General features: G+C 49.1%; 1 protein-coding gene across 1 annotated transcript in view; it reads right to left on the bottom strand.

The window, feature by feature from the left end:
* LOC145392640 (uncharacterized) overlaps positions 1-24,265 on the bottom strand; it is a 34,658-nt gene that overhangs the window by 2,343 nt on the left and 8,050 nt on the right. The window contains exons 3-6 of the mRNA XM_080266964.1: positions 9,386-9,559; positions 7,403-7,509; positions 3,623-3,772; positions 3,173-3,210 (exon numbers count right to left, since the gene is read on the bottom strand). Of these exons, the coding sequence (XP_080123090.1) occupies positions 3,173-3,210; positions 3,623-3,772; positions 7,403-7,509; positions 9,386-9,559 (469 nt within the window). The remainder of the gene's footprint in view (positions 1-3,172; positions 3,211-3,622; positions 3,773-7,402; positions 7,510-9,385; positions 9,560-24,265) is intronic.

The raw sequence follows: 24,265 nt of genomic DNA, 5'->3' as shown, positions 1-24,265 counted from the left end.
TGACAGTACCGCCACCAACCCTAGATATCATCACTTTTGTTTTATCTGCATTTACCCTTAAACCCTTTTGCCCCATACCATCTCTCCACTTCCTAAACCTTTCCTCCGCCTCCCTTTCGTTCTCTGCAATCAACACCAAATCATCAGCATACAACAACTCCCACGGGAGTCTGTTTCTAAAGTCACGTGAAAGGGCTTCAAGTACCATGATAAACAACATGGGACTCAAGACTGACCCCTGATGCACACCAACATTCACGGAAAACTCATCACTCAAATCTCCATTCACTCTTACCTGGGTGTGAGCACGCACATACATAGCCATAACCACCCTAACCAGCCACTCCTCCAAGCCAAGCTTTCTCATTGCCCACTTCACCACCTCTCTAGGGACTCTGTCAAAGGCCTTTTCCAAATCAACAAAAACAAAATAAAGATACCTTCTCCTACCAATATATTTTTCCTGAAGCTGTCGAACAATGAATATGGCATCAGTGGTCCTCCTACCTGGCATAAACCCAAACTGCATCTTATCAATATTCACTCTCTCTCTAATCATACCTTCTAAAACTCTCTCCATTACCTTCATTATCTGATCTAAAAGCTTTATACCTCTATAATTTCCTCTTTCCAGGGCATCACCCTTCCCTTTATACACATTTACAATTACACTCTTCAGCCAATCATCTGGGACAACACACTCATAAATAATCCTATTTATCAGGTCAGTGACTAAAGTCACCCCTATATCGCCTGAGGCTTTCAACATTTCGGCAGTCAACCCAGACACACCTGCTGTCTTCCCCACCCTCATCCTGCCTATTGCCTCACTCACAGTAGCAGTATCAATCAAAGGCCAAGGGCCAGACACTGGATCTGCTGGCTCCAAACCTTCCCTGTCCCAGTCAAACTCCTCATTCAACAACCGGTTATAATGCTCTCTCCATGCATCTTTAATATCCTCACTGTTCAGCACTACCCTTCCTTCATCATTCTTCACACACTGCTCACCTATAATATCCCGATTATCCCTCTTCACTTGACCTGCCACCTTATAAATCATATTTTTCCTTTCCCCGTTATTTAGGTTATCAAGTAATAGTCTCTGTGACTCAGACTTTGCCCTGTATACCTCTCTTCTAGCCCTACGCTTGGCAGCCAAATATTCCTCTTTGCTACCACCCTTCTTCCATTCCCGGAAAAGCCTTGTTTTCTCCTTAACTGCTGCTTCTACACCCTCATCCCACCACCAAGTTAATTTATGTCTAGGTGGTCCTCTTGTCCAACCGCATGTTACATCAGTAACTCTCAAGAAATTGTTCTTGAGGGCTCTGTACTGTTCATTAACACCTCTGTTTACAGCTTCCTGTTCAGCCACCACTCTCCTCAACTCACTATAGAAGGCATCCCTTACTACTTGGTTTTTCAGCTTCCATATTTTCCTCCTAGGTACATAAGTCCTCTTTTTCATCACTTGTTCTTTAAGCACCGTATCACAAATCAATAGTTTGTGCTGCTGCTGCACACACTCCTCACTTCCTATAACTTTTACATCCCTCACTAACCTCCTATCGGCCCTCCTAACCAGAAAATAATCTATCTGACTGCTATTTCCCCTAGACTCATACGTAATTAACCTACTGTCTCTTTTCCTAAAATATGTGTTGCACACAATCATGTCCGTTGCCTCCCCAAACTCGAGTATCCTTTCCCCTTCTGCATTCCTTAGACCATACACACATCCCCCATGCACTCCTTCATAATCTTGTACTGCTTCACCTACATGACCATTTAAGTCCCCTTCCAAAATCACTATCTCATCATCCCGCATACCACCCACTACACGTATTAAATCATCCCAAAATCTATCTTTCTCTGATTCATCCAATCCTGCCTGTGGAGCATATGCCGATATAATCGCAGCTATCTTTCTTCTCAACAGAATTTTCACTACCAATATCCTATCGCTTAATCTCAAAACATTCATAACATATTCTCCGCAACCATCACACCAACACCTCCATATCCATCTGTCCACCCCTGCCAAAACAACTTACAGCAACAGTCCTTCCCAACAATCTTTCTGGCTGATCCACCCCTGTACAGGACTTCCTGCAAACACGCCACATCCACCCACCTCTTACTGAATGCCTCAACGATCCCCTCAAACTTCCCACATTCCATGAACCCACCCTCATCCCCATGAGTGATTTACTGTCCTCAGGCTTGCTTTGAAACTTATTTTGTTTTGTCATCTTCGGTTTTAATAAAGGGGGACAGACACAGCACAGGTCCCACTCACTGCACAGTCCCAGGTCCAGGCAATGGATCTGGGACCCCTAGCCCACCAGCTTACCAGTGGCTGTGGTAGTGGCCTTGGGGCACCCTGCCAGGACAGCTGCAGGGACACCCTCCAAGCGCGTCTTGGCACTGCAACTATCCCGCCATTATACACCCACTGATAGGGCAGCCTCCTGGGGCGCTAATCCCAGGTTTGGGCCCCTCTCTATTGGGCAGAAGCGGCAACCTGGGAACTGCAATGCCCTGTACCCTCTAGCACAGGCCCAAGCCCCATCTCGCCCTGGACCCATGATCTATGCTGGCGGAACCCCCGCCACGCCTCCCCCCAAAAGTCCGCCACTAGGTAGTGGGGGCAAAGTTTTCTGGCCGCATGCCCTTGCTGGCGCCAACCCCTGTAATGTAGTGGGATACGTTGTGTGAAATGTAAAGTGCATGTGTTGTAGTGCATAGATAGTTAGAGGAAATGTTTGAGAGAGTATGCTGGTCTACTCTCCATGTTACTGTCACACTGAAAAGGTCAGCAAAGGGAGATGGTTAGATAGCTAGTGAAACAGGAGCTCCAGCTCTCCCTATCACCAGCATTCCCATTCCCCTCGGGAGTACTACCCTGTTCGGCCCGTGCTACGGCCTCCTTCTGGAGAGTTAAATGAGCAAGGTGGGTGTGAGTTGGAGAGAAGGCAGCCAAATGGCAGAAGACAGGATGACTTGGAGGTGATTTGATTGTGGCCACTCCTTACAGGATGCATGCAAATAGCAATAGAAAGATAGATAGACAGACAAATAGAGACTTGCTATGACTCACTACCCATATATGATTTGATATGATGCATGAGAGAGGAAATTGATGAACATGCCTTAACTGCACACTAACCTCTTTAATACTCTGATATCTTGCTTTTTCTCTTGTTTCTCTGATTAAAAAAACTGAAGATAAAGTTAAAATAAAGAAAGGAGAACTGTATCTGATGTGATGAAAGAGTAAAACCTTCCTCTGTTGGTTCTGTTTGGTGTGTTTATGTTAGGACTTGAAGAAGGCATTACAACCGTGAGTCAGTATCCCATTCTTCATTCTACCCACATAGTAGTAGTAGTAGTAGTAGTAGCAGAAGTTGTAGTGGTAGTAGTAATGATGATGATGATGATAATAATAGTAATAATGATCATAATGATAATACCTGGTACTGTAATAATATATAAATAGTAATCATCATAATCATCATCATCATAATGATATCAGTCATTATCATCATCATAATAATAATATCAGTCATCATCATCACCATAACAGTGATAAACAGAACACAGATCAAGAGCGCATTACCTTCCTTTGTCGATTCTGCTTTGTGCGTTTGTGGTAGGACTTGCAGAAGGCGTTACAGGCACTGGCAAACTTATTCAGATTGAGGAACCAGATGAAGAATATCCTAAAGTACATGGCCATAATCCAGAACATAGCACTGCAATATTCATCCTGGAAGAGAAATCTGTTTTCAGCAGGTGGAACTGGCCACTCCCATATCGTGAATATAAAATTATGATTGCATGAACTTTGTAGAGTCAAAGGTGTGGGGTAGGAATGAGTCGTCTTGGATACTATGCTATTTTTACTCAAACATGACCCAGATTTTCATCCTTTTGCTGCTTATTTCACTTAGCTTAGTGGCAGACAAGGACAGTGCTATGGTCTTACTGCATTTGCACAGCACTTCTTTGTGGCTAGCATTGAATTCAAATGATAATCAACTGTTACAACTCAACATTCAGGATGGAGACATGACAATTTTAGGCCACGTTAGAGTAAAACGAGTATAGTCGGTCATCCCTCCAAATCAGATTAAACTACTGTACATTTCCCCATCTACTGAGCCAAAAGGATTCAGGAATCTTTGTCAGGTTAAAGTAAATGCACTGTAGTGGTGAACTCCACTGGCATAATGACATCTATTGTTTACTTTATTCATGGCTCCTCCAGATGGTTTTATTCAGCTCAAGATAGGCTTTTCTAACTGGAGAGGTTGAATATATCCTTAATTAACCTCTTTCACAAATAGATTTTTTTTTTCCCCCTTTCACAAGTAGAGTTTTTTTTTTTCCCCACATACTTGCTGTTACCTGTTCCAGTGGTAACTGCTGGAAAACAGAAGCAAGCAGTCTTATTCACTCATGTACATTCTCTTGGTTATCATATGTAAATTTCTCAGCCAAGCAGTTTTAAACCATATGCCAGCATGTCCCACTGATAATGGCTTACCCCAGTCACATCACTTCAGGCTAGTTGTCCAGTGTGTCATCTACCTCAAACCACTTCATTCCAGTTTCCTTGGTTTCATACACATCTCTCACCCTCCTGGATGCTCACAACTTGGTGATTCAGTTTCTTTCAAGCTATCCCTCCACCTTCTAAGCCTACCCCTACCACTCACTCACTGTATTTCTGATATGTAAAATTTCTTAATCTCTCATCACCCATTGTCTCGTTATGGCCAAACCACTTTAGCATGCGTTTATCCTCTCCAAGTTGAATTATGTAATCTGGAATTGGCAAATACAAAATTAAAATGTGTCTCTGTGGTGCTGGGGTTATTATTATTGATTATTATTATTTTTTTTTGTGTGTGTGTTTGTGTGATGGTTTTGCTTAGTTGAAAAAAGTCCTATGGATCAGAGGGTTTAAATTCTTCCATATCGCACTTTGGTACTATACAATATTCAGACTACTGTTTTTACATTAATTTGGCTAAATTATCACCTCTCCATCATGAATGCTGAGTTGTATCAATAGATTAACACTGGAATATGATGCCAGTCATGAAAAAGTGCAATGGAAAGGAGAGAGAGCTTTAGCATTGTCTTTTTCATTCACTTAACTACCTGGTATATAAAATAAGCTGGAAAATGATGAAAATCTTGGCCAAGTTAAGGTGAAAGAACTATTACACCAGACAGTGTTATTTAACTGAGAGAAAAACTGTTAGTCAAAGGGTTAGAAACTGTGTCAGATGTGCCCTATGATAATTTTTTCAAGCTAGCTTATCATAATTTTAATCAGAAAAATATCCCAGCATTCAGAAGTTTTTATTCAACTGAGAGTGAGTCATAGTAGCCTGAGAGTGTTATATGACCCTTTGGTTCACCACAGTGTTGGATATTTGGAAACAGAGGGGACATTGGGCATAGCTATATTACAGTACAGTTCTTTCACTTACACTTGGACCAGATATTCGTCCTTTTGTAGTTTATTTGCCATAGCTCAGTGGCAGAAAAATACCAAGCTACCTCTTGTCATTCTTTCCATAGCACTTATTCATGACAAGTATCATATTCTAGTGTTAATCTGTTGTAACAGCTCAGCATTCATGATGGAGAAATGACAATTTTAGGCCAGATCAGAGTAAAAAAGAATATCCAGTACTGTAGTAAAGTTAAGCTGTTCAGATGTTGGTATCATTTAGAAGCAGCAAAGATAAATTGTAAAAGACCATACAAAAGAGATTACAGTAACTGACTTACTATAACTTGTTTGTTTTTTTAGTTAGTTGTTTGCCGGGGAGGGGCACTAACCCTCCGCCAACCCTTTTAGTCGCCTTTTACGACAAGTTGGGTTGAGACAGGAATGTGTCATGTTGCCATGGTTGTTCAATCTGTACATGGATGGGGTAATAAAAGAGGTACAAGGTAGGGTAGTGGATGTTGGAGTGGCCCTGGTGAGAGAGGATAGTGTTTGGAAACTCCCTGTACTGTTGTTTGCAGATGATACTGTGTTGTTGAGTGAAGATGAAGGGGAGCTGCAAGGCTTGGTGGATGAGTTTGGGAGAGTGTGTAGGAAATGGAATCTAAAGGTGAATGTAGCGAAGAGTAAAGTGATGGTCTTTGAGAGAGGTGAAGTCAGTGAATGTACAGCGAGGTTGGATGGTGAGGAATTGGAAAATGTGAGTACGTTTAAGTACTTGGGTAGTGTGATGAGTAAGGATGGAGGTTTGGAGGGTGAAGTGCTCGAAAGGGTACAGCAGGGAAGAAAGGTTGCTGGTTCTTTGAAAGCAGTGATAAGAAACAGGGAAGTGAGCATGGAAGTGAAAAAGTTACTACATGACAGTATTGTGATACCAACTCTAACATATGGAAGTGAAGCTTGGACGTTTTTGGAAGGACACAAGTCAAGAGTGAGAGCAATGGAAATGAGTTATTTAAGAGGAGCCTGTGGAGTCACATGGAGAGACAGGCTGATGAATGAGGATATAAAGGAGCATTGTGGTGTTGATGTGGATGTGATAGGAAGCGTTATGAGGAACACACTGAGGTGGTTTGGCCATGTGGAGAGGATGGAGCGTGAAAGGCTGACGAAGAGAATGTATGTGAGTGAGGTGGAGGGGGGAAGAGGGAGGGGGAGGCCGAGGATGAGATGGAGGGATGAGGTGGAGAGGTATATGAGAGAGGGGGGTGTGAGTTGGGAGCAGGGCAGTGAAATGGTGGGGGACAGGGCGACTTGGAGGCGATTCGTTTGTGGCCACTCCAAACGGGATTGAGGCGCCTGGCAATAGATAGATAGATAGATAGACTTACTATAACTTTTTTTAAAAATCATCTGATGGAGCTGGGCCACTCACAATTTGAATTGTATATTGTGCTTGTGTAAAAGTCCACGAACCTTTGTTATGAGGTAGGAATTAGTGACCTTGGTTTCTGTAGTTCTTTTATACTAACCTAATGCAGTTTTTTATCCCTTTGTGGCTTATTTCACCTAGCTCAATGGCAGAAAAAGACAGTGCTGGTGACTAGTACCATAATGTTAATCAGTTGTTACAACTCAGCATTCAAGATGGGAAGATATGAATTTTGGGGCAAGTTAGACTTAAAAGTGCTTAGTCAAATAAACCCTCCAATCTGACTACACTTGGCTATCAGCTGAGCTAAAAGAGAGTAAGGATTTTTGTCAGAGTAGATTAAACATACAATACTCACCAAAATATTGGATATATAGGAATCAGTGTCCTTGGTTACTACAGTAGTCATATCAACCCTCCAGTCTAACTACACATGGCCATCACTTGAGCTGAAGAGACTTGGGATTTTTATCCGAGTAAATGAAGCACACAGTACTCACCACCATATCAGATATGTAGAATGCAGAAATGACCACGTCCATTATTAATAAGGTGAGGGTGATCAGTAGCCAGGGTATATAAAAGCCCCACAGCTTCCTTGCATTGCCTGCATGGTGTGACAAGATGAATGGTATTAGTGATGAAAATGTTATCTCTCAGGGTATTGTCTGTCTCTACATCAGTATACTGTACAGCACTGCAAATCTTCTTCTCTTCATCTGTCTAGATTTTTGTCTGCTTACAGCTTATTTCTCATAGTTCAGTGGCAGAATAAGACAGTGACGTGGCTCTACACCCTTTTCTGCTCAACACCCATTCCTCATGACTGACACCATATTCTAGTGTTGATCCATTGTTATGGTGCCAGAGAGGGAAGCCTTCACATGGGGACACTGATATAAATGAGTGGCTCAGCTGCCTGGCTACACAAACATCCCGCACTTCACTCCCTATCCACCAAATGGAGGATGGTGAACTGCAGGAGGATGGTAATTTCAGCTTGCAGTTCACTAGGATCATTCAGATGAGCCTGGAGTTACTGTACTACTAATAATAATCTGTTGTTACAGCTCTGCATTTAAGACAGAGAGATGGCAGTGTTAGTCCAAGTTAAAGTGGAAAGAGTATAATAACCAAAATTCATATTCAGCTTTATCTTATTCATGGCTAAGTTTTTATAGGCTGTTCTGTGGGTATGTTCTGTGATCAATCAATAGGTGTAGAGTTGTAGTCTTTTCAGTTAAAGAGGCTTAAATGGTATATCTTCCTTACCTGTATATTGTTGCACATAATGTAGTGAGTTAGCCCTTATTCATCACTTATACAGTGTATTTTGGAGAAAGAGAGATTGACTAGAAGAGTGTGTATGAGCAAACGGGAGGGGAAGAGGAGGAGGTTGAGACCAAGGATGAGAGGTAGAGATGGAGTGGAGAGATAATTATGAGAGAAGGGGGAGTGAGTTGGAGGGAGGGCAGCCAAATGGCAGAGGACAGGGCAGCATGGAGGCAGTTTGTTTGTGGCCAGCTCTTACTGGATTAAGGCATCTGGCAATAGATAAATAGACAGATAAGTTTTGGTACTGAAAAGACATTAATAACATACAAAGAAGTATTAAAGTGTAGTATGGAAAATAAATAGCTAAAAGCAGACAACAGTTCAGGGCACATTTATACATTATCACAAGTGTTATTCTAGGGGCAATGGAATTTGTGTTTGTTTATCTATTCACTTATCTATCCATCTACTGTACATGCCATAGTAAGCACCAAAGCTGACACCATCCATCCATCCATATAAATTTTTTTCTCAGTTGCCCTAATTTATCTGTCAGCTCATCCATCCATCTCTATGTCTGTCTCTGTCTATCTATGTGTTACCCATCAGTTTTTATATAAAGTTTGCCCTTGTCCATCTGTATCTATCTTGTCTGTCATCATCCTTCCATTCATCCATGTAAATAAGTTTTTCTCAGTTTATTTACTTTATCTATCAGGTCATCCATCCATCTAATTGTCAGTCTCTCTATCTTTCCCTTTGTCTGTCTACCTTCTGAGGCTATTTTTTACAATAGTCTGACTTGGTATGTTTCTTTGTATATTCATTTAGCCTTCTCTGTCTCATGTATCTGTTCCAGACACTGTATATCTATCTGGCTATCTACATCCATCTATGTAAATGTGTTTTTCTCAAGCCTGTTTTTAACCTATTCTTTATGCGTACATCCATCATGATGTATACTGTATCTGTGTGTGTGTGTGTGTGTGTGTGTATGTGTGTGTGTGTGTGTGTGTGTGTGTGTGTGTGTGTGTGTAACTAACCATCTAACTATATATCTTTTTATCTCAGTTTGTTCATCCATCAATCTATCTGGATATATCAGTCTGTCAATTTATCTTCCTATCTATCTGTATCTGCCAGTCTGTCTATATCTGTCTGTCAGTCTATCTATCTATCTGTCTACCTCAGTCTATCCACCCACGTACCATATATCAGCACGAAAGCCGACAGCAGCCAGGTAGCATGCAGGACAAGATATGCAATCTGATAAGCCAGGTTAGCTTCTACTGTCGTCTGGTGTGGTCTGGGGTCATTTAGGGGATAGGTCGTATTGACCCAGTCGGGGGCATCGTACCACCTGTCCAGGCATGCGGCTTCATCTGGTGAGAGGAAATGAGTATAAATTTGTGATGAACTGTTTTTATTCTATTTTAATTAGTTCTGTTTTTACTGATTCTGACTTTTTATTGATTAATGTTTTAACTGATTCTAAGTACTTTTTTATTATTCCAACTTTTTTATTGGTTCTTGCTATTTTTTATTGATTCTGGACTAATTTTATAAAGCCTGCCTCTGAGATTTGGTATTAATCAGAAGTGGGTATTCCTTCATGGCCTTGTGTTATGAAGTCTTTGTGAGATTTGGTGTTTATCATCATCATCATCATCATCATCCAGTCCATTCCCATTTTGTCCCATAGAAACAGGAGTGTAGGGGCCTGGAGCTAGAAGTACTCACTTCTTTCGTTTAAGGCAAGGACGACCAGCCTCACTTGCCCATGAGTGTCAATAGTGAGCTATAAACCCCAACTGTTCCTGAGATGGAAATCCTTACAGACTCCACCCGTGTGTTGTACCTTAACTTACAAGACCACCAGGAGATTTTGTTTTGAATAATGAAAAATAATAATAAAAAATGTATTTCTTCTTGGCCTGGCATGTAGCATCATTTGGTGAAAGGAACACAGAATTAATGATCTTAATTGTTGTTGGTTCTTTGAAAGTAGTGATAAGAAACAGGGAAGTGAGAATGGAAGTAACTGTTGTGCTAGGTGTTTTAAGGGCTACTTCTCGTCCTAGAAACACCTGCAATAGAGTCAGGGTCCTCTTTCGAGACCGGAGCTTGGATACACAACAAGAAGAGCAGGACATAAAAACTCTAGGCAACAACCTTACACGTATATTATCCAAACTACAACCTTCGTACAATATGGATGGGAGTTACATACGGCACACTATTTACTATCAACTGTGCTAGATAAACTAGAGGGTCCCGACTGGTTGCTGGGTATCACGCAGGATACTAGCCAGTCAGGGGGACACTGGACGGTCACTGCACAATGAAGGATATTAATTATTACACAGTTTGTAACTTGGACTCGGACATCAGTCTGAACATGAGTGTCTCACTGTGTATCACACAGTGGTAAAAACACTAGTACAACACAGTATATACACATAGGCATGTAGGCATACTACATGGTCACTAGGGCGTTAGTTCGGCACTGTACATATACAGTATGTATTACGAGCATTACAGTCACTATGGGTCTGGGCAGTCACTATTACACTGGGCAGGCCGGGGAACTCCGGCCAGGCTGCAGGGGCCGGGTGATCTCCAGGTGTTGGAGGGATCCTGTCTGGTGTCCCTTCTTTCAAGGGCCACAGGATGACCCTCAGAGGTGACGTCATCTGCTGGGAGCTGTGGTCGGGCGTGGCAGGATGCCCTCCACTCGTGGGGCCTGGCGGGTAGTCTGGTCCTTAGGGCTTGGACCGAACAACGCGAGCAGGTGCGCTTCTCTGTGCCCACTCTGGGGAGAAGGTCGCTGTCGCCTGGGACTGGGGAGGGCGCGCCCTGGGGTTGTAGGGGCGCCTCGGGGAGTCCGGCATCCATGATCTCCCTTCCGTCGGGCTGGCGTCAGGGTCAAACTGCAGCGTCACCTCTGGCAGGAGTCCAGAGTCCGTCAGGTGGTCATCTCCTGTGGTCACCGGCTGGATGGCACACACTCCCGGGGATAGGGACAGCACAGGACCTCACCACACTTCCTTCAGGCAGGGAGATTCCTCCTGGGGGCTTCCTTGGTGGAGAGGGGCGGAGGAATGTCCTGCTCAGCTACAAGAGGGGTGAGCCGAGTGAGGGTCATCCTTCGCTGAGGAAGTCGCAGGGGGCGAGAGGCTTTGGTGGTGATGCCTCTCCCTGGCGTGGCTGGAGGCTGTCGCCGAGGTTCTGTAGGCAACAGGGGGAGGGCAGCTAGAGGCTGTCCCTTCCCTGTCTGTGCAGCGGGAGGCCGTCACTGAATTCCAACTTCCGAGCAGGACTGTGGGCGAGGTGCGAATGGAGGCTGTCACCTGACCACAGGTGCGGCTGTAGGCCGTCACATGTGTCCTGCAGGGGGAGTGACATGCAGTCGAGGTGCGGGCAGAGGCTGTCATCTGCCTGCTGGTGCACCTGTGTAGTACTCCCACAGGCAGCTGCAGAAGGAGAGGGGGTGTGCCTAACTCTCCCCAGACGTAGCTGGAAGCCATCGCTGGTTTATGCAGGAGGGGGGGGGGTCAAGCAGCACCTGAGTGGCTGGAGGCCATCTCTATAGCTGTGCGGCTGGAGGCCGTCACGTTTTGGTGTGCGGCTGGAGGCCGTCACATTTGATGTGTGGCTGGAGGCCGTCACTGTTTTGGAGCAGCTAGAGGCCGTCTCCTGTTTTGTGTGACTAGAGGCCGTCACAGGGGTGCTGCTCGGGACTGTGTTTTCAGCCCCACCCTGAACCTGTCGAGGGCTAGTCCGGTCGGAGGGTAGTGCGCACGGATTGTGCACTCATGCTGGGTCTGTTCCGGGGAATAGGGGCGCAAGGTAGTTGGGGACATACGTCCGTATTGCCTTGACCTGGCGCGAGCCTTCGGACCCCCTCCATGGTCACCTCCTGGGGGGGTGTCACTCTGTCCTGGTGGTGCTTAATTGCCACAGTCGATATTTCAGTAAAAAATCGCTGCATGATAGTATCGTGATACCAACTCTAACGTATGGAAGTGAAGCTTGGACCTTGTGAAAAGGACACAAGGCTGAGAGTATTGGAAATGAGTTATTTGAGAGGAGCGTGTGGCATTACAAGGAGAGAGAGACTGACAAATGAGGAAGTGAAGGAGCATTTTGGTGTGGATGTGATAGAAAATGTTAGGAGAAATAAATTGAGGTGGTTTGTCCATGTGGAGAGGATAGAGAGCAATAGACTAACGAGGAAAGTGTATGTAAGTGAAGTGGAGGGGGGGGAGAGGGAACGGGAGGCCAAGGATGAGATGGAGGGTTGGAGTGGAGAGGTAGGCTATATTATGAGAGAGGAGGGTGTGAGCTGGGGGGAGGGGTGAACAGTGAAATGGCAGGGGACAGGGTGATATGGAGGGAATTTGTTTGTGGCCACCCCTTATGGGATTAAGGCGTAGGGAATTTGTTTGTGGCCACCCCTTATGGGATTAATGCGCAGGGAATTTGTTTGTGGCCACCCCTTATGGGATTAAGGCATCTGGCAATAGATAGATAGATAGTTTCCGTGCATAGTTTACAAAACCAGTTCCTGATATAAAATATTGGGGAAGGAGGAAATTTTGGAGGCATAAAACTCTTGGCCAAGATAATGAAGGTAATGGAGAGAGTCCTAGAAAGTATGATTAGGGAAAGTTGATGTGATGTAGTGTGGGTTTATGCCAGGCTAAGGGACCACTGATATCTTAGTCATTGTCCGACACCTTTAGGAAACATACATAGGGAAGAAAAGGGAGTAGTATTTTTTGTTGATTTGGAAAAGGCCTTTGACATAGTCCCTAGGGAGGTGGTGAAGTAGGCAATGAGAGAGCTTGGAATTGAGACGTAGCTGATTAGAGTGTTTGTGGCTATGTACTGTATGTGGGTGTTTGCACCCAGGTGAGAGTGAATGGAAATTTAAGGGACAAGTTTTCTGTGAATGTTGGTGTGCATCAGGGGTCAATCTTGAGTCCCTTATTGTTTTTCATGGTGCATGAAGCTCTCTTATGTAATGTCAGAAATGTACGTCCATAGGAGATGTTGTATGCTGATGACTTGGTGTTGTTGATTGCTGTGAATGAAAAAGGTAGGCGAAGGAAAGATTTAGGAATTGGAGAGATGGTATGGGGCATAAGGGCTTGAGAATATCTCTATCTGTCCATAACCAGATGCCATAATCCTGTTAAGGGGTGGCTGTTTGTTTTTGAGTTAATGGTTTTACAGGGAGGGGCACTAACCCTCTGCCAACCCACTTGTTGACATATAGAGAACAGGTGTGGGTTAATTATATGGTTACCTCCCAGAGTTGTAAGTGGTTTTCTGGCATACAGGAAACCATTAGGCTTGTTGCTCAATGTAAAGCCACTTGCAAAGGAAAGAAGAGTAGTAAAAAGTGACAGGAAAGGTGGGAGAAATAGGAAGAGAGGAGGGCAGACACAGAAATGAAAAAGAGTGATAAAGGTGGAGGAAGAAATAGGCTGCAGTATAAGAGAGGAGGGCAGACACAGAAATGAAAAAGAGTGATAAAGGTGGAGGAAGAAGTAGGCTGCAGTATATCAAGTGAGTGGATGATGGTGACTACCACCTACCACAAGCTTGAGAGTAAATGCAAATAAAACAAAAGTGATGGTATCTAGGGCATGTCATGGCACTGTCAAAGCAGAGGGAGAGTGGCCATGTGCGATTTGGCACAAGTGCGTGGGAAGTAATTCCATAAGTGGGTGGATTAGAGATGTAGCATTAGAGGTAGACTGCGAGGTAATACTGATTTCATATGTGCGATGTGTCGGGGAGAGCATGTGGAGATTGTCAGGCATGAAAGGATCGATCTTACTGGTGAGTTTCTTGAGTGTGTGAAAAAGTTCTTTTACTTGGAAGACGTTATGTGCTGGTGGTGGGGCTGGAGGTAACTCTGTGGCTAGAGTGATGAGTGGTTGGAACAAGTTCATGGAGCTGTTGCCCCTCCTGATACTGATAGGGCGGTCCCATCGTGCTAAGGGATCTTTGCATGCGGCATGTGTTAGGAGTGCGATGTTGGATGATAGTGAAACCGAGGCGGTAAAGGAAGAGGATATTCATAGACTCAGATGTACAGAAATGACAATGATTAGGTGGATATGTAGTGTATCCTTGAATGCGAGACCTGGGGGGCTAGGTTTACGACTGAAAAGTCGAGAGGAAGGATGGGACTGGAGTGTGTTGGTGTTGTGATGAAGTGGGGTAGATTGTGATGGGTTGGGCATGTGGAGATGATAGAGGATGACAGTTGGGTGCAAGAGCATGACAGTTGGGTGCAGAAAATGAGAAGTGTGAATGTCAGGGGTAGGGTTGCTAGATGCAGACCAAAAAAGGCCTGGGATGTTATATAGTGTGACTATAGGGATAAGGGCTGAATAGCTGCTAGAGATCAAAGCAGCATGGAAAGCCACCATTAGGTGATCAAGGCCAACGCATGCACAAATATAGTGGAATAAAAATGGATGCATTACTGTACTCCTCTTTGGCTAAACAGGAGTTTACATGTTGAGGAGGAGTGTAGTTATACCATAGAAATACCCAAGAAATGCTATCAGTCATACAAGTCATTTAAATACTGCAGATACATTAGGGAAAAAAAAAACTAGAAATTCCACAAATATTTAAGAATTGTCATAGAAATTCCACAGAAATATCTAAGATTTGCCTTAAAAATGCCTGAGAAATATCCAAGAATTGCCATTCACTTCCACAGAAATATCTTAAAAGTACTAAAATACCCGCCGCTGCTGGACCACTCACCCCGCCACCCCCCACCCCACCACCGAGCCACCACCACACCACCACCCCAGGAGGACACCATGGCGGGGTTAGTGACCCAGGACAAGAGGGTCACCAGGACACCTATCTCCAGAGCCCCTCTTCCCCGCAACTGTCACAACACCAGGTGAGCGGCAAGAGGCAACGACCCTGCAGGCGGGGCAACCCTCAGCAGGTTCAGGGTGGGGCTGATCCAGAGTCAGTCCCAGGCAACATCGTGGTACGGCCACCGTACGTACCGGGAAAGGAACGGTCACTGTACGCCCTTCAGTTGTTTCCCCCTGTGACACCGCCATCATGGCCACCATACGTGAAGGGGGAGGGAGTGGCCACCATACGCCCCTCAGTCACAGCCACCTCTGGGGACGGCCTCGGGGCGTTAGTTATTGAACGTGCCCCGACTGGCAGAGAGAGGAATAATGGAACCTCGATCACAGCCACCGTACGTGACGGGGAGAGAGTGGCCACCATATGCCTCTCATCCACTATTACCTCCTACGGGAGTAACGCCTCAGTTACTTCCCGAAGGGCAGGCAGGCCCACGGCTATGGCCTTAGTGTGTACAAGGGTAGACAGACCCTCGGCTATGGCCTCAGTACGTACCGGAGAGGGCGCTGCCCCTGTGCACCCCTCTCCTGCCTTTTCCTCCTGTGGGAGTAACACCGCGTTCACGGCCACCGTACGTGACGGGGAAGGAGCGGCCACCGTACGCCCTTCAGTTACTTCCCAGCAGGTGGGCAGGCACACGGCTACAGCCTTAGTGCGTGCAAGGGTAAGTAGACCCTTGGCTTCGGCCTCAGCATGCACCGGAGAGGGCGCTGCCCTTGTGCACCCCTCTCCTGCCTTTTCCTCCTTCGGGAGCAGCACCGCATTCACGGCCACTGTACGTGACGGGGAAGGAGCGGCCACCGTACGCCCTTCAGCTGCGAGCCCTAGGAGTCACGGAACCGCGTTCACGGCCACCGTACGTGACGGGGAGGGAGTGGCCACCATACGCCCCTCATTCGTGACTCCGAAGCCTCTCCCAGAACAGGAGGTCCCTTGCACGGCCGACCCCTTTCCTCTCGGCTGCGTGGGACGCCCTTTGTCTCCCCACAGGAGCAGTTCCCCGGAGGTGCTGTCGGAGTGATGGCGTGGCCCAGTCCAAGCCCTACCACTTACCCCTGGAAGGTCCCTGTCCCTGACGGACACCCGACGGAGGCAACGCCGCAGTTCACTCCTGACAGTGCTTCTTCCTGTAGGCGGCCGCAGTCCCCGGACTGCCAGGTCTGGCCAGCAGCCCCCAGGCCCAGACAACCCAGGATCTCTCTCTCCTCGGAGCCAGAGGCGCCAGGCCCGCCTCGTGCAGCTGTTCGGCCCCTGTCCCGAGGGCCACCTCACAGGTTGAGGCCCCCAGACTGGAGGGCCTCCCTGCACCCCATCAGCGTGGCCCCAGTGTGAGGGCCGCCTCTCAGGTCGAGGCCCCCAGATCGGAGGGCCTCCCTGCACCCCAACGACGACTACCACCCGGGCAGTGACGCCCCTACGGACAGTGCGCTGCCCCCTTCAGGAGGGCTCCCCGTAGGGCCTCTCTCTCATGCCCAGGACGCGCAGCAGGTGATACCCAAGGGAAATACGGGTACGTAGTGACATTAATAAGGTTAATACAGTGAACAATCAACATAGTAGTGTACAGTGACAAATAACAGAATAAGGCCCGAATGATATATAAATGACTATAGTCACACTCAGTGCACAGTGACCCGATACCTGGCAGAAAAGAAAAGACCATAATTATACAGGAGGACGTATAGAAAACGTGGGTTAGAGCAGAGGCGTGCGGGGTTCATCAGAAACTTGTGACCTAGTGCTACTGTGACTAAGTAACTCTCGCAAGTGACGTAACCCGCATCCTACCCACTTATGGTAATATTCATTCCCACCACTCTTGGTCACGTCCTCCCCTAGTGAAACAAACTCAGTAAATAAAACGCCATCTCTGCCAAGGAATATTATTCGGGTACCGTAATATTAGCATCAAATATTCCTGTACAAGTGAAGAGTGACCTATTGTGTGTGTAATCCTACCCATTTATATTAAAGGCTAATTCTGTGTTTCCTGTCTATACACATATCCAATATCTCTTTGTGTATATTGTCACGGTGTCAGAGTTAAGGTAATAGATGTGTTAAGGTATACTGCCTGGTTTTTATGTCCTGTTCCTTTGTGGGTGCTTTACTTCCAGTCCGGAAAGAGGACCCCGCTCAGTAGCTAGTGTTCTTAGGACGAGAGGTCGGACTAAAAACACCCTGCATAACACTGGTGGCCAGTGGTGGTTCTGGATCCGAATAAAGCACAGAGGAACGATAAAAGGAAACTTGCACAATGGCAGCCAAACCTCACATGCAATTGCCGAAATTTAACCTGGAGCAATATGACATAGATGTTTATTTGGATATGGTCAAACCCCTTTTAGATATCGGGTTCGACTCTGACAGAGAAAAGATAGCCATCACTCTACCTATCCTGGGAAAAATAATCGCCACTGTCGCAACAAAAGTCGTCCCAGAACTAACATGGGATCAGTTCGCCCAAATTGTGAAGCAGGCTGTTATGCCTTCTATGGGCAGAGTTGTCGCTTTCTCTCAGCTCGACGCTCTTGCCTATGACGGTAACTTGGACGACATTTTCGTCCAGGCACGGTGCCTCGTCACCGTTGCTTATCCCGACGCAACCACAAATACTCAAGATTTGCACACCTTCAACGCCCTGCTGAGAATTCTCCCTAGCACAGTCAGGGAGCATTTCACCATTTACAGTCCCTCGAGGAATATGGATCAAGACCTACAACTCGTCCGACGCCTCCTCGCCACCCGTCCCACACCGCAACCCATACACGTGGTGAGAAAATTCCCCACCACAAAAACTCCACCACCAAAAATCAAACCACTGCCCCATCCACCCACCACGGACCCATCTCCAATGATTCCCAGGGCTCACCCACAGAGAAGGCGCCCCAATCCCAGGGACCAGGGCAACCTCATCTCTATTAATCCCTGAGAATTCATGGCCTGCAGTCGCACCTGCCCCCTGCACGACATTAGGGAACAACTCAAAGCAAATAGAGGCAGAGCCCTTACTCAGGGGCGCAGGAAGGTATCCTCTCTGGAGGACGATGCCCCGCCCCCAGTCTACCCAGGACCAGACGACGAGGAGCACGACGACCACATCACCACTCAGCAGATGGATTTTTAGGCCCACCCCTGCACCTCCCCACAGTGGCGGGGGCCACCTCACATGACTACAGACCCCCAGTCTACGACCAAATTCGCCTGAACGGGGTCAAGGCTAGACTACTGGTGGACGCGGGAGCTGCCAGGTCATGCCTGTACTCTCACTTCTGCTCCCATCACACTTCCGCTTTTGGCCCCCTTTTCCCCACCTCAGCCAACCTCATAGACGCGGGGGATGGCCCCCTGCCTATCCGTGGGGAAACCCGGGCCCTTCGGACCGACACCCATCAACAAGTCTCCACCACTCACCCTTTCGTCATATTTGACTCCAAATGCCGTCAGTATGACAGATACCTAGGGCTGGACCTCCTTCAAAAACTCCGCACCAAGATCGACTGTTATCAACGCTGCCTTCACTTCAGTTCAGCCCCCTCCCCCCTCAGAAGCAAAAAAAGAAAACACAAAAAAAAAAACATACAACAAAACAACACAAACACCACCACCCACAAACCCCACACACACACACACACCCTCCCCTAACACTCACGTCCCACAACACCTCTGCACATGCAACACCACCCCAACCTCACCTAACACACCACTCCCCCACTCCCCATCCCCATCCACCCCCCCACCTATACCAACCACCTCCCCATCTTTCCCCGCCTCGATCACCCGCCTCATCATGAAGCTTAGATGGAACTAAACAGACCCTCCAGTACCTCAGTCCTTTTCTCCCCATCCCTACCTACCGGACCGCTCTCCTCCTGTTTAGTATCCTCCACCTTCCTCCCCCCCCAGGCCCGAGCGATCCGTATCGCTAACCTCGTCACAACACCACTAACACTACCTAGAGAACTCATCATTAGCGACATGGAGGAAGCCGAGCCATGCCACACACCACCTTCTCACCACCCAACTCTGCCGGACCTACCCGCGCACCTATCCCCTTCCCAAACCAACAGCCTCCGACAATTACTCCTGGACTTCCAGGACCTACTCTCGTCTGGCCCAACAGACCTCAGCCACACCATTTACCTCAGTCACGAGATACACACGACCGGACCACCCATTCGCCAACCATCTCGCCGCAAAAACCCTAAGCAACGAGCAGAGGAAGACCGGCAGGTCCAGGACATGCCTGATGCCGGCGTTATCTCCAACTCCACCAGCCCATGGTCCTTCCCCGTCGTACTCGTGAGAAAAAAAGACGGAACCATGCGGTTCTGCATTGATTACCGCAGAGTAAATGATGTCACCATCAAGGACGCCACACCCCTACCCCGAATCGACGACTCCCTCGACTCCCTGCATGGCTCCACCTGGTTCTCCACCCTCGACCTGCAATCGGGGTACTGGCAGGTCCCCGTTCACCCAGATGACAAACAAAAGACCGCCTTCTCGACCTCAAATGGGAAGCATTACGAATTCAACGTCCTCCCATTCGGAGACGCCCCAGCCACGTTCTCCCGTCTGATGGAATCCGTACTAAGCGGCTTAACCTGGGAAATCTGCCTGTCCTACCTAGACGACGTCATTGTCTTTAGCCACACCTGGGCCGACCACCTCCACTGCCTCAAACAGGTGTTCCTACGTATCCGCCAGGCAGGCCTCAAACTCAAGCCAACAAAATGCGTCCTAGCCGAACGATCTGTCTCCTTTCTAGGACATGTGATCGGAGCCAAGGGCATCTCACCTGACCCCGACAAACTGTGTGCCATTGCCGAAATCCCTCTACCACAAGACGTCCACGAAACCCGGGGCTTCCTAGGCCTTACGTCGTACTACCGACGGTTTGTGAAAGGGTTTGCGGACATAGCCAAACCACTGCATGAGCTGACAAAATAGGGCGAACCGTTTGTCTGGACCGAAACCAGAAAGACCGCATTCAACAACCTCAAATCCAAACTGATTTCAGCACCCGTCGTCGCTTTCCCAGTCTACAACCTCCCTTTCCGTCTGTATACTGACGTTTCCCTCATAGCCATAGGGGCTGTCCTCGTGCAAGTACAACACGGGCGCGAACACATCATCGCCTGCGCCAGCCGCACCCTAAATCAAGCCGAGCGAAATTACGCGGCCACCAAACGCGAGTGCCTCGGTATAATCTGGGCTCTAGAGTACTTCCATTCCTACATCTCCGGCACCCACATAGTCATCATCACAGACCACCAATCACTACAATGGCTACTCCAGTCCAATACTAACAATGCCCAACTTATTCGATGGCGGGAAGCTCTCGAAGAATTCAATTTTGAAATCTCATACCGCCCAGGCAAGCTCCACACTAATGCCGACGCCCTCTCCTGTCTACCCATCAACGCCGTCTGCCCAAAACCAGACCTAATTCAAATGTGGAAAGACAAACAGCACCCTACCTGGATCCCGCCACGCACATTCGCCAGGCTACACCTCCACGGCGACCACCTGTATGACGCAGACGGCCACATCGTCCTCGAGCCCACCTCGGCTCATGACGCTATGATACACCTCCACGCCAACAACAGCATCCACCTCGGCACCAAAAAGCTTTTACAGGCGTTCTGTGACATGTATTGGACAGCCAACCCATCCACCATTGCTAAAAACATCATCCAAACATGCCGCACCTGTGCTTTAGGGAAAGACATCACACGCACCCCTGGCCCCTCAGGCAAATTAACTGCACAAAAACTGTGGCAGCTGCTTTCCCTCGACGTCGTCGGCCCCCTCACACCAAAAGCAGGATACAGATATATCATCACGTTCGTTGACGTCTACTCAAAATTCATCATCGCTTGCCCTGCTAAAGACCACAATGCCGTAGCAGTCACCTACGCCCTGGTCCGCCACGTCTTCCCTTATTTCGGCATCCCACAAGCCCTACACTCGGATAATGCCCCTGAATTCACAGGAAAAGTCTGGGAAGAACTTGCCAAAATATTCGGCTACCGAATCTCCCACTCATCCCCCTACTGGCCCCAAGGTAACAGCGTATGCGAGAGGAGTCATCGGTCCCTCCTAAATCAAGTCAGGACCAGAATCTTGCAGACAGGCAATGACGATTGGCCCGCCCATGTCAAAATTGTTCAATGGGGGCTTAATACCTGCCCACGAGACGACGGCATAACCCCCCACAAGCGAGTATTCGGGGAATCCCCACTCCTCCTACCCCTCCGCCACTATCTACACCCACCAACCCTTCCCTCCTCTACCGACCCTCTCCACCACCTCAAACGACTCTTCCACCACCTCCAATCCCAACAAGACCTTGCACCGGACACCAACCCCTCCAACCCGTACAAGCCGGGCGACTCAGTGGCGGTTGTACACCTGCCCATCCCCACCAAGACTTCCCCCAGATTTGATGGCCCCTTCAAAATTATCAGGATCCCTAACCCTTACTAAGTTGTCATAGATCACCACGGACAACCATGCACCTACCGAAACTGCCACGTGCGCCCTTTCCACCCCTCCAACAATGACCACCCCCACACCCGCACGCCCCTCACCTCTCCATGCACACCTGGCCCATCGGTGTCTTCCCAGAATTACCCCCCCGACTCCTACTCCTACTCACCCCCACCCTCCACATCCCCCACGAGCACGCTGCCTCCCACCTCACCCACCCCCACCTCCCCAACCCCCCACGACGACACCAACCTCCAACCCCACAACCCTGCCCCTGACCAACCCACACCTAACCCCCTCTCTCTACCACCAGATCCTGCACCACCGCCCATGACACAACCTCCGTCACACCAACTTAGCCGACCAACGCCCGACACCACCACGCCACCCTCACCCATCACAGACCACCTGCACAACCGCCAAAGCACCACCCCACCCACTGCACCACCCTCCAGCCCACCCCGTGCAATCACCCCACCTCACAACAACCAACACACCACCCCACCCACTACACCACCTTCCAACCCACCACGTGTAACCACTCCACCATGTGAACCCGCAGCCCGCCCACCTACACCAACCTTACCCCACGACCATTCTCACTACACACGACACACCGCACCCCCTCCCGCTACCCCACCCGCCCCCGGCCATACCCCCTCACCACCACGTGCTCGCCCACCTTCACCACCAACACCCACCCTCACCACCACCACCACCACCAGATCGGGACGCCATTCATGCCCACCCTCCAGGTACACCCCAACCCCACCACCCACAAGACCCCCCACTCACCACCTCAACCCACCCCCACCCCAAACACCACCCCCATCACCCTACACATCCACCAGGCAAAATGGAATCTCCCCAAATCCCAATTCCCCAATGCACAACGCTCCTCCCACCCACCCAGACCTCATAAAAACCACACATTCCCCTCACTCGCCAGCATTCGACTCCTACCTCCGCACCAAGCACAACCACCCGAGATGAGCATTGAATGAATCCACTGGCAGCCCCACGACCGCCCACAGGTCAGGCTCAGGGCAACACACCAGCTTCTCCGGATCCTCCACCGGACAGACCGCCCATCCTCCCTCCGGCTTACTCTCAACCCACACCGAGAGCCGCACCCCACCACCCTCCACTGGACCAACTTCCTCCGACACCTCACCCCAGCCCACCAAACATCCACCACCACAACATACCACCTCCAGTCACGGTGCTGTGACTTTTTCGATACGGAGGGTGGTAAAATACCCGCCGCCACCGGACAACTCACCTCACCACCCCCCACCGCACCACCGAGCCACCACCACACCACCACCCCAGGAGGACACCATGGCGGGGTTAGTGACCCAGGACAAGAGGGTCACCAGGACACCCATCTCCAGAGCCCCTCTTCCCCGCAACTGTCACAACACCAGGTGAGCGGCAAGAGGCAACGACCCTGCAGGCGGGGCAACCCTCAGCAGGTCCAGGGTGGGGCTGATCCAGAGTCAGTCCCAGGCAACATCGTGGTACGGCCACCGTACGTACCGGGGAAGGAACGGTCGCTGTACGCCCTTCATTTGTTTCCCCCTATGACACCGCCATCATGGCCACCATACGTGAAGGGGGAGGGAGTGGCCATCATACTCCCCTCAGTCACAGCCACCTCTGGGGATGGCCTCAGGGCGTTAGTTATTGAACGCGCCTTGACTGGCAGAGAGAGGAATAGTGGAACCTCGATCACAGCCACCATATGTGACGGGGAGGGAGTGGCCACTGTACGCCCCTCATCCACTATTACCTCCTACGGGAGTAACGCCTCAGTTACTTCCCGAAGGGCAGGCAGGCCCACGGCTACGGCCTTAGTGCTTACAAGGGTAGACAGACCCTCGGCTACGGCCTCAGTACGTACCGGAGAGGATGCTGCCCCTGTGCACCCCTCTCCTGCTTTTTCCTCCTGTGGGAGTAACCGCGTTCACGGCCACCGTACATGACGGGGAAGGAGCGGCCACCGTATGCCCTTCAGTTCCCAGCAGGTGGGCAGGCCCATGGCTACGGCCTTAGTGCATGCTAGGGTAGACAGACCCTCGGCTATGGCCTCAGCATGCACTGGAGAGGGCACTGCCCCTGTGCACCCCTCTCCTGCCTTTTCCTCCTTCGGGAGCAGCACCGCGTTCACGGCCACTGTACGTGACAGGGAAGGAGCAGCCACCGTACGCCCTTCAGCTGCAAGCCCTAGGAGTCATGGAACCGCGTTCATGGCCACCGTACGTGACGGGGAGGGAGTGGCCACCATACGCCCCTCATTCGTGACTCCGAAGCCTCTCCCAGAACAGGAGGTCCCTTGCACGGCCGACCCCTTTCCTCTCGGCTGCGTGGGACGCCCTTTGTCTCCCCACAGGAGCAGTTCCCCGGAAGTGCTGTCGGAGTGATGGCGTGGCCCAGTCCAAGCCCTACCACTTACCCCTGGAAGGTCCCTGTCCCTAACAGACACCCGACGGAGGCAACGCCGCAGTTCACTCCTGACAGTGCTTCTTCCTGTAGGTGGCCGCAGTCCCCGGACTCCCAGGTCTGGCCAGCAGCCCCCAGGCCCAGACAACCCAGGCTCTGTCTCTCCTCGGAGCCAGAGGCGCCTGGCCCGCCTCCTGCAGCTGTTCGGCCCCTGTCCCGAGGGCCACCTCACA

This window comes from Coenobita brevimanus, chromosome 23, assembly GCF_032717465.1.
Source record: "Coenobita brevimanus isolate Jiangsu-jjx chromosome 23, ASM3271746v2, whole genome shotgun sequence".
In the NCBI taxonomy this organism is placed as follows: Eukaryota; Metazoa; Arthropoda; class Malacostraca; order Decapoda; family Coenobitidae; genus Coenobita; species Coenobita brevimanus.
Note: the sequence above shows the minus strand (reverse complement) of the source record. Positions and strands in the feature narration are given on the sequence as shown.